We start from the raw sequence: 12,439 nt of genomic DNA, 5'->3' as shown, positions 1-12,439 counted from the left end.
GTTTTTGAAAAGAGTCTTTTATTTATTTTTTCCCCTTCTGTTTCAAGTACAGTCCTCACTCAGCAGGATCATCTAAGAAGCATGGACACACGATAACACACAACTCGAGCCAGAGCATCTTCAGGTGGAACTTCTGTTTTGTCTTGATTAGACTGTAGGAGGGCGTGTGCATGTGTGTGTGGGGGTGTGTGTGTGTGTACAGTGGAGGGGTGTGGGTGTGGGGGGGCGTATCAGCATTTTTACGGTTTGGATCAAGTGAACAAGAGTCCTGTTTTACACAACATATTTTTTTTTGTTTTCGGCGAACATTTGTTGCAATTAGTGACATCGACATCAGCACATAAAAATTATATATCTATATAATTATATATTTATATTTATGTTCATGTATTTATAGATTTGTCTTCTGTCTCAACAATCTTTCTAGTGATTTTTTAAATTTTTTTTACCTTTATTTTTATGCTGTAAAACTGGACAAACTGTCAGTAGGAATGCCTTGTTTGGACATTGATCTTTTTTCACAGGAACGCTCACACACATACACCCCCCCAAACGGAGGCATACGCACACTACTACACACATGCATGCATAGATACACTCGCTCATGTTTACATGAGCACACTCACGGGGGGCCACGCATTCTTGTCACACACATGCACGTATACGTAAACACACACGTGTCCCAAACGCACGCCCACACATGCTCGGCCGGAACGGAGAGGCAGATCTGTACAACTACGGGAGGGAGAAGGTGCCCACAATCCCCCAGCAATAAGTACGGCTTCACCTGATTAAAGCACAAGAAAATCAAAGTTACAAACAAAAGAGACAGCCATCGAGTTAATGTCTGTAAACCTTGACAAAACTCCCCGTGAAGTCTTCTAGGACCTTGATCTGTCAAAGTTTGGCACAATGTGATGTGTCTCCTTTTCTTTACTTCTACTGTACACCGACATGAACAGGTGGATTTGGCCAAACGGACGAGTTTTGATGCAAAAGGAATTACTGAATGTTAACACTGTCGAAAGTATTACCCCCCCACCCAAAGTCAAACAGCAGTCCTTTCCACAGACATAAGAGTGTGCTTTAAACATACATCTATATACTCTTTTGGCAGTGAACAAAAAAAGCACTTTTCTTGATTAGGACTCCGAGTGCCGCTGCTCTGCCAGTTCCATGCTCTCGCAGCCTTTGAGATGCTCTTGATGTTTGATTATGTCCCCTTGAGAAATTGCAATTGATGGAGTGAGCAAATCACAAACATGGCAGGGATTCCTCTCAGGCCCGGGATAAAATGAGGGAATAATAATAAAAAAAAACAACAACATTTGTCCACTCACAGCTAGCCCGTCTTTCCTGATTGCCGTGTTCATGTTTCGCTTTTTTTTTTAAAATTCGCTTGTTGTTTCAGTCGGAAAATAAAAATCTGGATTTTTATGAGCAGTCCATCCAAAACGTGTAATATACACATTAAATCCCATTTTTAGGCATATGCAGGAAATAAGAATGTGTAAATATAAAAAAGTAGAAAGAAAAACAACAAATGTAAAATAAAATAGAAAAACAAAGACCTACAGTCTCTTCGAAATGACATTCTTTGAAAACAAATTTCAAAGACTCTACACGCAGCAAGGTCTTGGCAACACAAAAAAAAAAAAAGTATTGAATAAAAGCAGTGCTACGTTTGTCACTTTGGTGAAATGGTAAACATCCACTTCTTCCCTTGAGGCTGGTGTGCTTCCATCTTTTTCTGTGCTTTTATTTTTCCTCACCTCCTTGAAAACGCTCATGCCATCTCGGTCTCTCATCTCTCTCCATCTCTGACGGCAATAGAAGGTCAGAACACTTCCTGCTTCCACAGAGTGAGAGCCTTTCCTCATCAGCACCCTATTATTTCTTGATCCCTCCACTCAAGGCATTTACATACACTCCCACATTTTTCCCCACTTCTTATACAAGCTGCACTTCTTCATATCAACTCCCACTTACTCCAATTTGAGATGAAATGGAGCTAACTTTAAAAAAGGTAAGGTGGTCTAGAAAAAAATAATAATAATAAAAAAATGTTGGCATGCACATGCACAGTTTCTCTTTGTCACTCTGCTTGATTTCCCTTCTTGCTCCATCGAACTCATTCACAGCTATTTTTTAAAAACACAAATTTCCTATCATATTTTAAGGTCTTTTTTTTTTTCTTTTTTCCAAACTGCCACTTAGATTAACCTTGTTTTAGTCTGCTAATAATCTCCTGCAAAAAATAATCCCTGTCACACAAGCAAACACAGACCTTCTCTTGCTCCCTCCCTCCCATCGTCAAACTACACCCAGGAATCAGGTGAAGCCGGGTAGTGGCTTGTCTCGTAGTTCAGTTCGCTGTATGGCCGTGAGGCTGAGTAGAAGTCTACGTAGTTGCCAGTCGACTTGAGGCCCAGGTGCATTCGAAGGTCCTCCCGGGGGTCTCGCGGTGGTCCGGTGGCGTTTGGAGGCGGCTGGGGTTGGGCCTGAGGCTGGGCCTGCAGCTGCAGCTGTGGCGGTGCAGGCGGCGGTCCTGGATCGTCGTAGTAGGTCTCGTCGAAGCTCCGACTCTGGCTGTGAGGTGGAGGCTGTGGTGGCTGCGGCTGGGGGAATGAGGGAGGAGGGGGGTAGAGGTCGTAGTCTTTTAGCATGGTTGCTGACGGGCTGTCCTGCTGGGGCAGAGGGGGCACAACGCAGGGCGGGGCTGGACTCTGGTGGGGCGGAGGGGTTTGGATGTGGCAAGTGGGGTAAGTGCAGAAGGCGCGGACAGAGTCGCAGGTGGAGTAGTTGGGAGCAAGTGAAAATAGGAGAGAAGTAAAGCAAAATGGAAAGCAGGGGGTCGGGTGGAAAGGAAAAAAAAAGAAAGAGGGTTTAAAAAGCAGGCAGAAGAGGGACAAGAACTCATGCTGTGAATTCTCTATTACAGGCAGGCAGTGGTAGGGCAATTTAGATCCAACACCTCGCTCTCACACGGGTAAGCTATGTTTGTGTGCATCAGTGTTGCGTAAAAAAACCTATCGCTTCAAAAACTCATTACACTTATTCACTTCAGTTCAACCAGTAGCGGTGAAAGTTGAACGAACTCAAACTTTAATTAGAATTTTAAGAGATCCACACAATTTTTTTATTTATTTTTTACTTTTAATTCTCCCAATTCAAAGACCGAGATGCCTTCTGTTATCCCTCCCTCCTCACCGGCAGAGACATTAAACAGAGGCAAATAATTAGTGCAATCAAACGGGATAACAGCTTTAATTGCCAGTCGGGTATTGTTCCTGGTTGCGGTGGTTTAAGAATGCCTGAGCTGAGGGTGAACATCCGTTGCAAACTCTGCCAGGGCATCTCTTATCACAGCGAGACACCTTGTTATTTTGATCTGCTGTGCCTCCTCCATTCTGCTGTAATCTTTCCTAATAAGCACCTTATTATGACAGCATTTGCCAGTTTAGGAGAGCTGTGATGAAATGCGTGCATTTCTGAGAGACTGAAAAACTGTGGATGTAAATAAAACTGTGCACTTATATCTATAAACTCACCTGGTTTTGCTTGATTTCATCGCTGGCAGTCAGGTAAGAGTTTCGGAACAAAGTAGATGACCCGCAGGAGACTTGAACTTTATGGATGAAAAAAAAAACAAAAAAAAAACAAAACAACGCACACACATTTGTTAAATTACATCTACCATCATCACTGGTAACCATTCGTATCTTTTTGCTTTCTTTTTTTGTTGTTTTTAAGCAAAGAACTCTGTTGTTGCATAAACTAATTACAAACAAGTAAGGCAAAAATACTTCAGGCAGCTTATTTAAAAGTCTGGCATTATATATAAAAAAAAACCCTACAGAATAACAGAAACATTGGAAGTACAAATTAAAGGTGGAACATAAGAGGCTTACAGAGAATGGTAATCACAGAAAAGAAAAAAGTAAATGGAGGGGAGTATTAGTGATAGTAGCAGCTGGTTGGAAGGCAAGGGCAGAACTAATTTATAGGTGTAGGGCCGAAGCAAAGTGTGTTCAAGATTGAAGAACGCAATAAGTAAAAATATAAATGTAAAAAAACGGGAGGTTAAAAAGGAAATATAACTGATAGGTAAAAGGGGAAATGGAATAAAAAGATGAATCAGGCAATTAAAATAAAATAATTTAATTCTACTTTGTCTCTCTCTCTCTCTCTACGTGCACACACACCTGCCATGCCGTCTTTCCGGGATGTATGCTCTCCTTTGTTGCTATGGAAACCAGCGTTGGTTGCCGTGGAATCATAGTCTATCTTGCGTTCCTTCAGACTCGTCATCTCTCTGGGGGAGGCAGGAGCGCTTGCTGCACGCGTGCGCACACACACAAACGGATGCAGGCATTAATGAGAGCAATAAACCAAGAACAGCAGAAGCCTTCACATTCCGCCTGCTTGTGTTTGCAGGGGTGTGTGTGTGTCGTCAAGGTGCACACTCATTATTCATCATTTAGCTTGTCAGCAGAAAGGGTCACCTCCAGCGCGTTAAGGAACGTCTGGGAATTCAAGCGCACACTTATGGGCATGTTATTGGAATATCAAATTTTGCATCTGGTGTGCAATACCTCAGTCCGCACAATATATTCAATTTCCTTGTGTTCTTTGTGTGTGTAAAGCTCTTGTAAATTATACAAATCTGAAACTGTCGAGATATTGATCAAGAAAACATGCTTGCCAACAGCCGGGTCAAGTCCTGAATTATGCAATACCAAATTATCACATAAAGAGCCCTTGAACATTATCTTGACAGGCCACAAACAGGGCCCAAACCCTGCCATAGATAAAACACACTTAAAGCAATAAAACACACAAGGAATCCAGCTATTGAGATTTTCACTGAAACTTAACTTGAAGACATCAATCGACACATTCTTTAATACATTATATGTTAGTCAGTTCCAATAATGGTGTTTAACCTTAGTTTTACTGAATTTCAATCTAACATCAATATAAAGAGTAATTTGTGCTGTGTCATTTCTTCACACATTATAATTGTAAAAGTAAATCCATATATTTCTTTTCTCTCTTTTTTTTTTAGCCATCATCTCTACGATGTGGGTATTAGAAATATTAGAAACGTTTTTGTAGTTATTTTCAGAAGCTACGTTTAATCTGATGAACATGCCTGAATTTGACTGCCGTTAAAGCAGATAACCATCACTAGAGTTGGTAAATTTGTTTGGAATCAGGTGTCTAGAGTTCATTTTTAACGGTGCATATTACTTGATGTATTTTTTTGTATTCTTGTTTTAGATATTGAAAAAAATACATGCACACATTAAAACATGTATGTGTGTTCCGCATACACAAAACTTTGTGTAAGCGCAATGCTTTTTATGTTGCAAGACATATGCACTAATTCAATCATTACACACTGTCGGATTCCAAAAGTTGAAATATTAAACCTGCCAGTTTCCCACAAGGAAAAGGTTATCACTGGTTACAGTAACCAAGGGAGGTTGGCCAGTAGTGTCTGGTTGTCATGGCCTTCAGTCTGACTGTATAAGGGTAAAACATTCTGGTACCCTGTGGTGGCCATGAGGGAGGCATAGGTCTCTCCCTCTGTATTCCTCGCTGCCCTCTCTGTCTTTCAGCCCCTTAACTCAGCTCCTCTTTCACGGTTTTATCATTCTCTTCTCACATCAACTCTTTCATTCCTCCTTTCCCAATGCACTTGCATGCCTTCATTACACCCTTTTGCTTTGATCCATCTCTGAGGACTCGGATTGCAGTCTGGAGCATATGCAGTGAGGAGATACTAATGCGTGTGGGGGTATGTGTGCGTGGGGGGGTGCATGTGCGTGCCTTGACGAGTGTGTGGTCGAGAAGGAGTAAGAGATTAGAAGCAAGAGGTGAGGAATGCTGCGAACAGGTGCAGTTGAAGAAGGACAAGAGGAGAAAGTGAGACGACGAGTTAAAAGCATGAGAAGGGAGTGGGAGACAGGGTGTGTACAAAGCAGAGGAAGGAGGATGAAGAGTCACATCCAGTAATTTAGCGTTTTAGCCCCTCAACTCCATGGTATCATAAACACAAAACGACTCCCAATGTCACTTGCCAAAGTCAAATCCAGAGCCTTCACAGCCTCCTCCCTGCACCATCCCTCAATCCTTCTTGTCTCTGTTGTTTTTTTCTTCTTTTTATCTCCCTCTCTGTTTATCGCATCCCTTCCTCCGTCTCTGTTTCCTAATGCTTGCACATAACACACACACACACACACACACTTATTCTGTCCCTCACTTATTCTGTTTCTCTCTCTCTCTCAGCAGGGTCCTTGAAGACCTCTCTAAGCCGGGAGGAAGAAAAAATACTTTTCTGCCTCATCAGCTTGCTAAGCCCGGTGTGGAGAAAGAACACCTAAAGGCTCTTCTACTACCAATGCTAACAGCTAATGCTAATGCACTCGTGCAAAGCATGAAGGCCAGTGGGCTCAGGCTAAAGGCTAATGATAATCATAGTTCATAGCATGACAGCCAAGAGACGGCAAGCACTGATGCCAGGAGCTATTTAGTCTTAGTATAAAACTGATGGACTGGTGAATGTTGATGCTACTGGCTAATCGATGTGTCTGCATGTCAGGTTTTACATATTTGCATTTTTTTTTCAATTTTATTGTGTAAAAAAAAAAAATAAATAAATAAATCACAAATGTAAATAAATTTAGATGTGACACAGATACGGTTTGAATGTGATATTTACATGCACAATATGAAAATATGTTTCACCTTCTTAGCTCCCTTGATTGAAAGTTTAAGCTGTTCTGGTTTAGAATGTGCACAATTATTACTATTTTATAAATGAAAAGTAATGAAATATTATTTAATTTTGTCTTTTTAATGTTCAAATACGCATTATATTTTGTACATTTTTAGATTAACCTACTCAGTCGAACATTCTTTTGGAGTGGAGTACACTATCTTTTAGTTTATATGTTGAAATTTTGTCCCTAATGTACAGTGTGTTTTTTTTTATTCTGCTTTTATATTGTGGATTTTCCTACTTTTGTGTGAGTTTACTGCTCTGATTGCACATAAGTTATTCCCATTGTGAAACATAAAAGAATGTTTTCATTCTACTCTATTCCATCCTATTATTTTCTTCAGATGTTTAGATAAAATACATTTTCTAAGTATTGCAACAATTTGGAAAAGCCCAGACAATGATGTCAGCACTGTATAAGATTTAGATTTGAGTTAAATTAAGAAAAACCCATTTATTTTTTTCAAATAACATCATGGAGTAGCTAGAAACCTTGTGAAGATGCTGGCTGAAGCTTGTAAGAGAGCCATCTTATAGAATGGAGTAAGAAAGCAATCTTCCAGAAACATAACAAAGCAACAATACAACTGCAATGTCATTCAGCGACTAAGTTCTTTAATTTTGATGATAAGCTCTGGGATTTCATGCAACTGAAATTGAAGTGTTTGGCAGTGATGACCGTCATCACATTTGGAGAAAAAAATGAAGTCTGAGAAGACCATCCCAACTATGGAGCATGGGGACGGCAGCATCATATTGTGGGGATTTGTAGTTACAGAATAGACTAGTACACTTCATAATATCAATAGCATAATAGGTAAAGAACATTAGGTGGAATTGTTGAAGCAACAATGTCAGGACATCAGCCAGGAAGCTACACCTGAGACACAAATGAGTCTTCCAAATGGACAATGACACCAAGAATGTTTGGTACCCTCTGAATGGACAAGAACTTGTTTCTGTGGATTCTACGCTTCTTTTGGGCTGGCTTGAAAGTTCATCTGAAATTGATTGTGGACCAAAACAAACTCTTAATTTAAACAAGCAGGCATGTGATACTGTACGGATGCATGTATGCAGGATGTTTTCCTCACCGGAGCGATTATTTGGGGATGTCCTGACGGGAGAAATGGAGGGAGTTCGTGAAGAAGAGTAGGGCCTCTGTCTGTCTCTCTCTATTGTTGATGCAGAACCCACAAAATGATGCTGGGAGTAACCGTCCTAGAAAATAAACACACAACAGAGAAAAAAATTACTGATTAGAGTTTATTTGCACCAGCCAACATTATTGAGCATGTTACATATTGTTAGAGGTCTAGTATATTTTTCATGTTTTTGGTACAACTACACAAAGGAATCATTAAAACTTAACAAATTGAAACCAAGTTGATTTTTATCTTCCGTCAAAAGAAAAGAGTACAAACTACCATGGGGTATTTCAAGCAGAACATTTGATTAATGTGCAGCAGGTGGTGGCACTTCCACAATGGCTTCAACAATAATTCAGAAGAGATGACTCAGAGCGATTTATAATGAAACTGAAATATCACATTTAAAGTTATTCTACATGACATGATATAAGCATATCACAAGTTCCCATAAACGTGTACACATTCAAACATCTCCATAAACTCTTAGGTCAGAAAGCATCAAAACACAACAGCGGAAAAAATAGAACAAATAATACTCGCTCAAGCATTGTTACAGCTAAGTCTGTGACTTTGTATTAGTTTAACAGTGATCGGAGCAGAACAGTTCTCATGAAAATGGATTATAAGAGTCAACAACAATCACAGAGCTGGAACCAAATTTAATTTAGCATCAAGATAATTGGCTACCCAAAAAAAAACCTAAAGCACAAGCAGATGATAGAAGATTATGTGGACATGCCCCTTCATCGGCTTTAACGTCTACAGCTCTCAGATGTGGGAAAGTGGTGACTGTAAGGACATTGGAGAGGTGAATCCCTTCAGTACAATGCAGCTTTGTGCAAGGACATGAATGGAAGGAGAACAAGACAACTCAGAGGTGGAGAAGATGAGACAGACAGTGCGGAATGTAGAACAAACAGGGTAAGAGCTGAGGAAGATAGAAAATATGGCACAAAGTAAAAAGAAAGAGAGAAGGTTTTGGGGAAGGTGGAAGTAGTGGAATAAGGATGGAAAGAGGTGATGAGAAAAAGTGTAACAATATGCATAGAGGTGCAGACGTGAGAGTGAAAAGTGGGCTGAAGTTCATGCAGCCCTATTTTCTGACAGCGCTCTAACAACTAATAGAAAACTGGATCTTTTGACGCATAGTAGTACAAAGGTAGTTTCTACCACACTTTTTTTTCTTTACCTCTCCTTTTTTCAGCAGTCCTTCAGTCTTCTCACTCGCCTCATTTCACATTTTGGTTCTCCTTCGCCCCAACAACAAATCTCATTAAACACAATGTAACCTTCTTGCAGCACTCTGGACTGCTGTGTGACTGGATACTGTCAGACTGTCAGGCCACTCAAATGAACACGGTCACTGAATATTGAATGATGAATGTATTTTGCAGAGTGATATACAGTATGTAGTGTGCAGATGACAGATGTAGCTCACAAATGGGGCCAAGGAATGAGCCACAGGGCTCCTTCAGGTCCTCTAAGAGCAAAACAAGCAATACCTAAACTGTATAATAATTGTGTCTTTTTTTAGGATGTTTATGTCCCATGTAGGGCAAATAGACAATACATAAAAATCTCCAATAAAATAGTTTTTATTCAGCAGATAATGACAAAGTTAATTTAACATTTTCTTTTTTCAGCCACAGTTGGCAAGTCATTGTAGATTCACTCTGAATGATTGGTAGAAAATATCAATGCTTATGGATAAACAAAATGCCAACCAGAAAAGCAGCAGTGCCCACTGAAAATGTATACATTTCTTTCCAAAACAAGGCCCTGGTGATGGGTGAAAGAACTAGAAATAAGCAAGGTAAAACTCAACCCTAAGACGCAAACCTACCAGTTAAAAAAATGAAATAAAATAAAATAAAGAGAGATGGAAACAACAACAAAACCCACATACAGTACCTGCAATGCCTTGCAAAAGTAGCCAATTAATTCTCTGAGTGTAGGTCTCACTAATTCTCACCTATTTTACACTTTTCATCAGTTTTTTTTTTCCTTCTCCTCCCACCCACTTACCTTCAGCTCCCACTGTAAGAACTGGAAAACACAAAGAAAGTGGGTTTCTAGGCAACCAGTCTGCCTGTTGCTCTCACCATCACCATCATAGTCAGCTGAAGGTCACAGGACTGTGAGGTAAAAAGCGATTAGTGCCTTAACAAATGAGGTGAGTTGGCGTGTATGTGTGTGTGGTGTGGGGTGTCCGGGGGGTGTTGGGTCTAGCACCACTAATGCCAGAAAGCCATTATGGCACAAATTTTAAAAAAGGTTACACACAGTAAGAGGTGGATTCCCTCTGTATCTCACTGACCATTGAAGATTTTTTTTATTGTTCATTCCTCCAATTCATGCATGCCCTCCTACTCATTTCACACTAAGATTGTGAGATTTACAGTTGTGAGTGATTTACTCACACATGTTCCACCTGCTCTCGCAGGATTTATGTGCCTCTGACCTTTACATCTTTCTGTGTTGTTGCCCGTTTTTTGCTCTTTAAGAGATTGACCTAGATAACACAGTTGTACTTTTTTTTGCAGACATCCTTACCACAGATGTGGACCACAATATTGCCTTTCTGACTTTCTAAGCAGTCTCATAGTCTCCACACTAACAGGGGGTTAACTTAGCAGTCTTCTGTCTCTGTTCACCTAACACAGAGAGGCTGAACATCAGAGAGAAACCAGAAAACGGTACTTATTGGATCTATGGTTGCTTTAATATCTATTGTGGGTTTTAAAAGTTAATTTTTTCACCGTTTATTCAAAGTATGTCAGATTACAGTCTACAAAACTGAAAAGGAAATTGGAGGCTAGCAGCTAAATCTGATTGGTGCATCTATAATAAAAGCTGCACAAAATTAAGTAACTCTGTGCTTGTGTGGTGACAATAGCATGTCACCACACAAGCATATTTGAACAGCTCTGTATTCAACAAAGATTTTCATATGTAACTAAACTATATAACACTACTCCTTACAGATGCATTTGTTCAATTTACAGGAACATCTTGAGCATTCTGGACTGCAATCAGTGACCTCACACACAGACATCAAACACAAATTTCTCACTCAACTCAAATGGCACAAGCACATAATAAATTATGAATCCCTGAAACGTATTGTAAATCTGTCGCATGTATGACAAACACAGCATCTCCCTGACCCTGAACTCCATCTGTTACATGTGTGGGGTCCGAGTTGTGTGAGATTGTGATGTATGCATGATGTATGGGCATTTCTACGTGCGTGAGAGCGAATGTGTCTGATTAAGCGTGCGTCCAAGACAGATCATTTATCAAGAAATGAGGCTGAACAGGGACATGACAAAGTGCAACTCTGTGAATATGAAATTCAGTGTTAGGACAGGGAGGAAGGGTGCATATGTTTGTTTGGGATGATTCAAAGAATTTGTTCCTTCTGGTCCTATTAGCACAGTAGGTTTATTTACAAAGTGACCATGCCTCGGTTCCCTGTTTTCAGTGGAAATCCCCTGTTGAACAGGGCTGCTCATTTGCCGTTTACTTAAAAGATGACCCCGCAGCTACCCTCCTAGAAGCTGGAGATGAGACATGCACAGCTACACCCAACACACACTCACGCACACGCCCGCATACACACACACGCATTCTAAGTGAGGACACATTCTGTCAGAGACCAAATTAACTGGTAAAAGTAGTCCTTTACTGCACGCTGGAGACACTGGAAACACTGCTTTATCCTAAAGTCAGTGTTTGTGTTGATACAAACACATTTAGGCTTTGGTTTATTAATGACTCTTGCATCAGAGGTCTTTCAAGTGATCTCAGATGGTATTTTCATACAGAGTTAGTGTTTATTCATAGGTTTCCAACTTCTCCTTCAAGTTCAAACGCTGTTATGCAGGCCTGCCATCCAATATGAGGCGATTCTCTTTTCTTTCACCCTCTCTTTCAGCCTGGCACCACTGCAGGATGTGATTAACTCTTCTTACTGCAATTTTCTCTTAAAGCCCACATTTTCAAAGACACCCACTCATATAGAAACAAACATCTACTTCCATGCTGTTTGACAGTGTTTTTCAAAACTTTTTCATTACCCCAAGACCTCAAAGCACACAACTTTTAGAGACATGTCTCAAACTAACCGAATCATTACAGATTAAAAGATTTCTCCTTATCAAAACAACTACAAATATGCCATCTCTAGCAATCTTGTCTTTGAACTATATACAAAAATATATATAAATCATGAAATCCACTTCACAATGTCATAACCTGCACCTTTTTGCTCCTTTGGTTTTGCTTCCAAACACTTTCCAGTGACATTCCACTCCACTCCTGTCTAAACTCCATGTTAATCCATGTTTGGATTGGAGACTAATAGGATTTTTCTAGCAGCTAACACCCATGACCTAATATGTCATGCAAGGATACTAGCAGTGAAGTCACTTATTTTGAGCTCTGGACTCTCGTGATAAAGTCCTCTAAGGCAACAATTTCCACAGTTACAAAATTGGAC

At 40.2% G+C, this 12,439-nt stretch overlaps 1 protein-coding gene across 1 annotated transcript in view; it reads right to left on the bottom strand.

Moving 5' to 3' along the window:
- ctnnd2a (catenin (cadherin-associated protein), delta 2a) overlaps window positions 1-12,439 on the bottom strand; it is a 219,605-nt gene continuing 207,166 nt past the window's right edge. Inside the window, 4 exon segments of the mRNA XM_032551622.1 lie at window positions 1-2,726; window positions 3,552-3,628; window positions 4,206-4,337; window positions 7,882-8,008. Of these exon segments, the coding sequence (XP_032407513.1) occupies window positions 2,319-2,726; window positions 3,552-3,628; window positions 4,206-4,337; window positions 7,882-8,008 (744 nt within the window). The 3' untranslated portion in view covers window positions 1-2,318.

The sequence above is a fragment of the Xiphophorus hellerii genome, chromosome 21 (genome assembly GCF_003331165.1).
Source record: "Xiphophorus hellerii strain 12219 chromosome 21, Xiphophorus_hellerii-4.1, whole genome shotgun sequence".
Classification (NCBI taxonomy): domain Eukaryota; kingdom Metazoa; phylum Chordata; class Actinopteri; order Cyprinodontiformes; family Poeciliidae; genus Xiphophorus; species Xiphophorus hellerii.
Note: the sequence above shows the minus strand (reverse complement) of the source record. Positions and strands in the feature narration are given on the sequence as shown.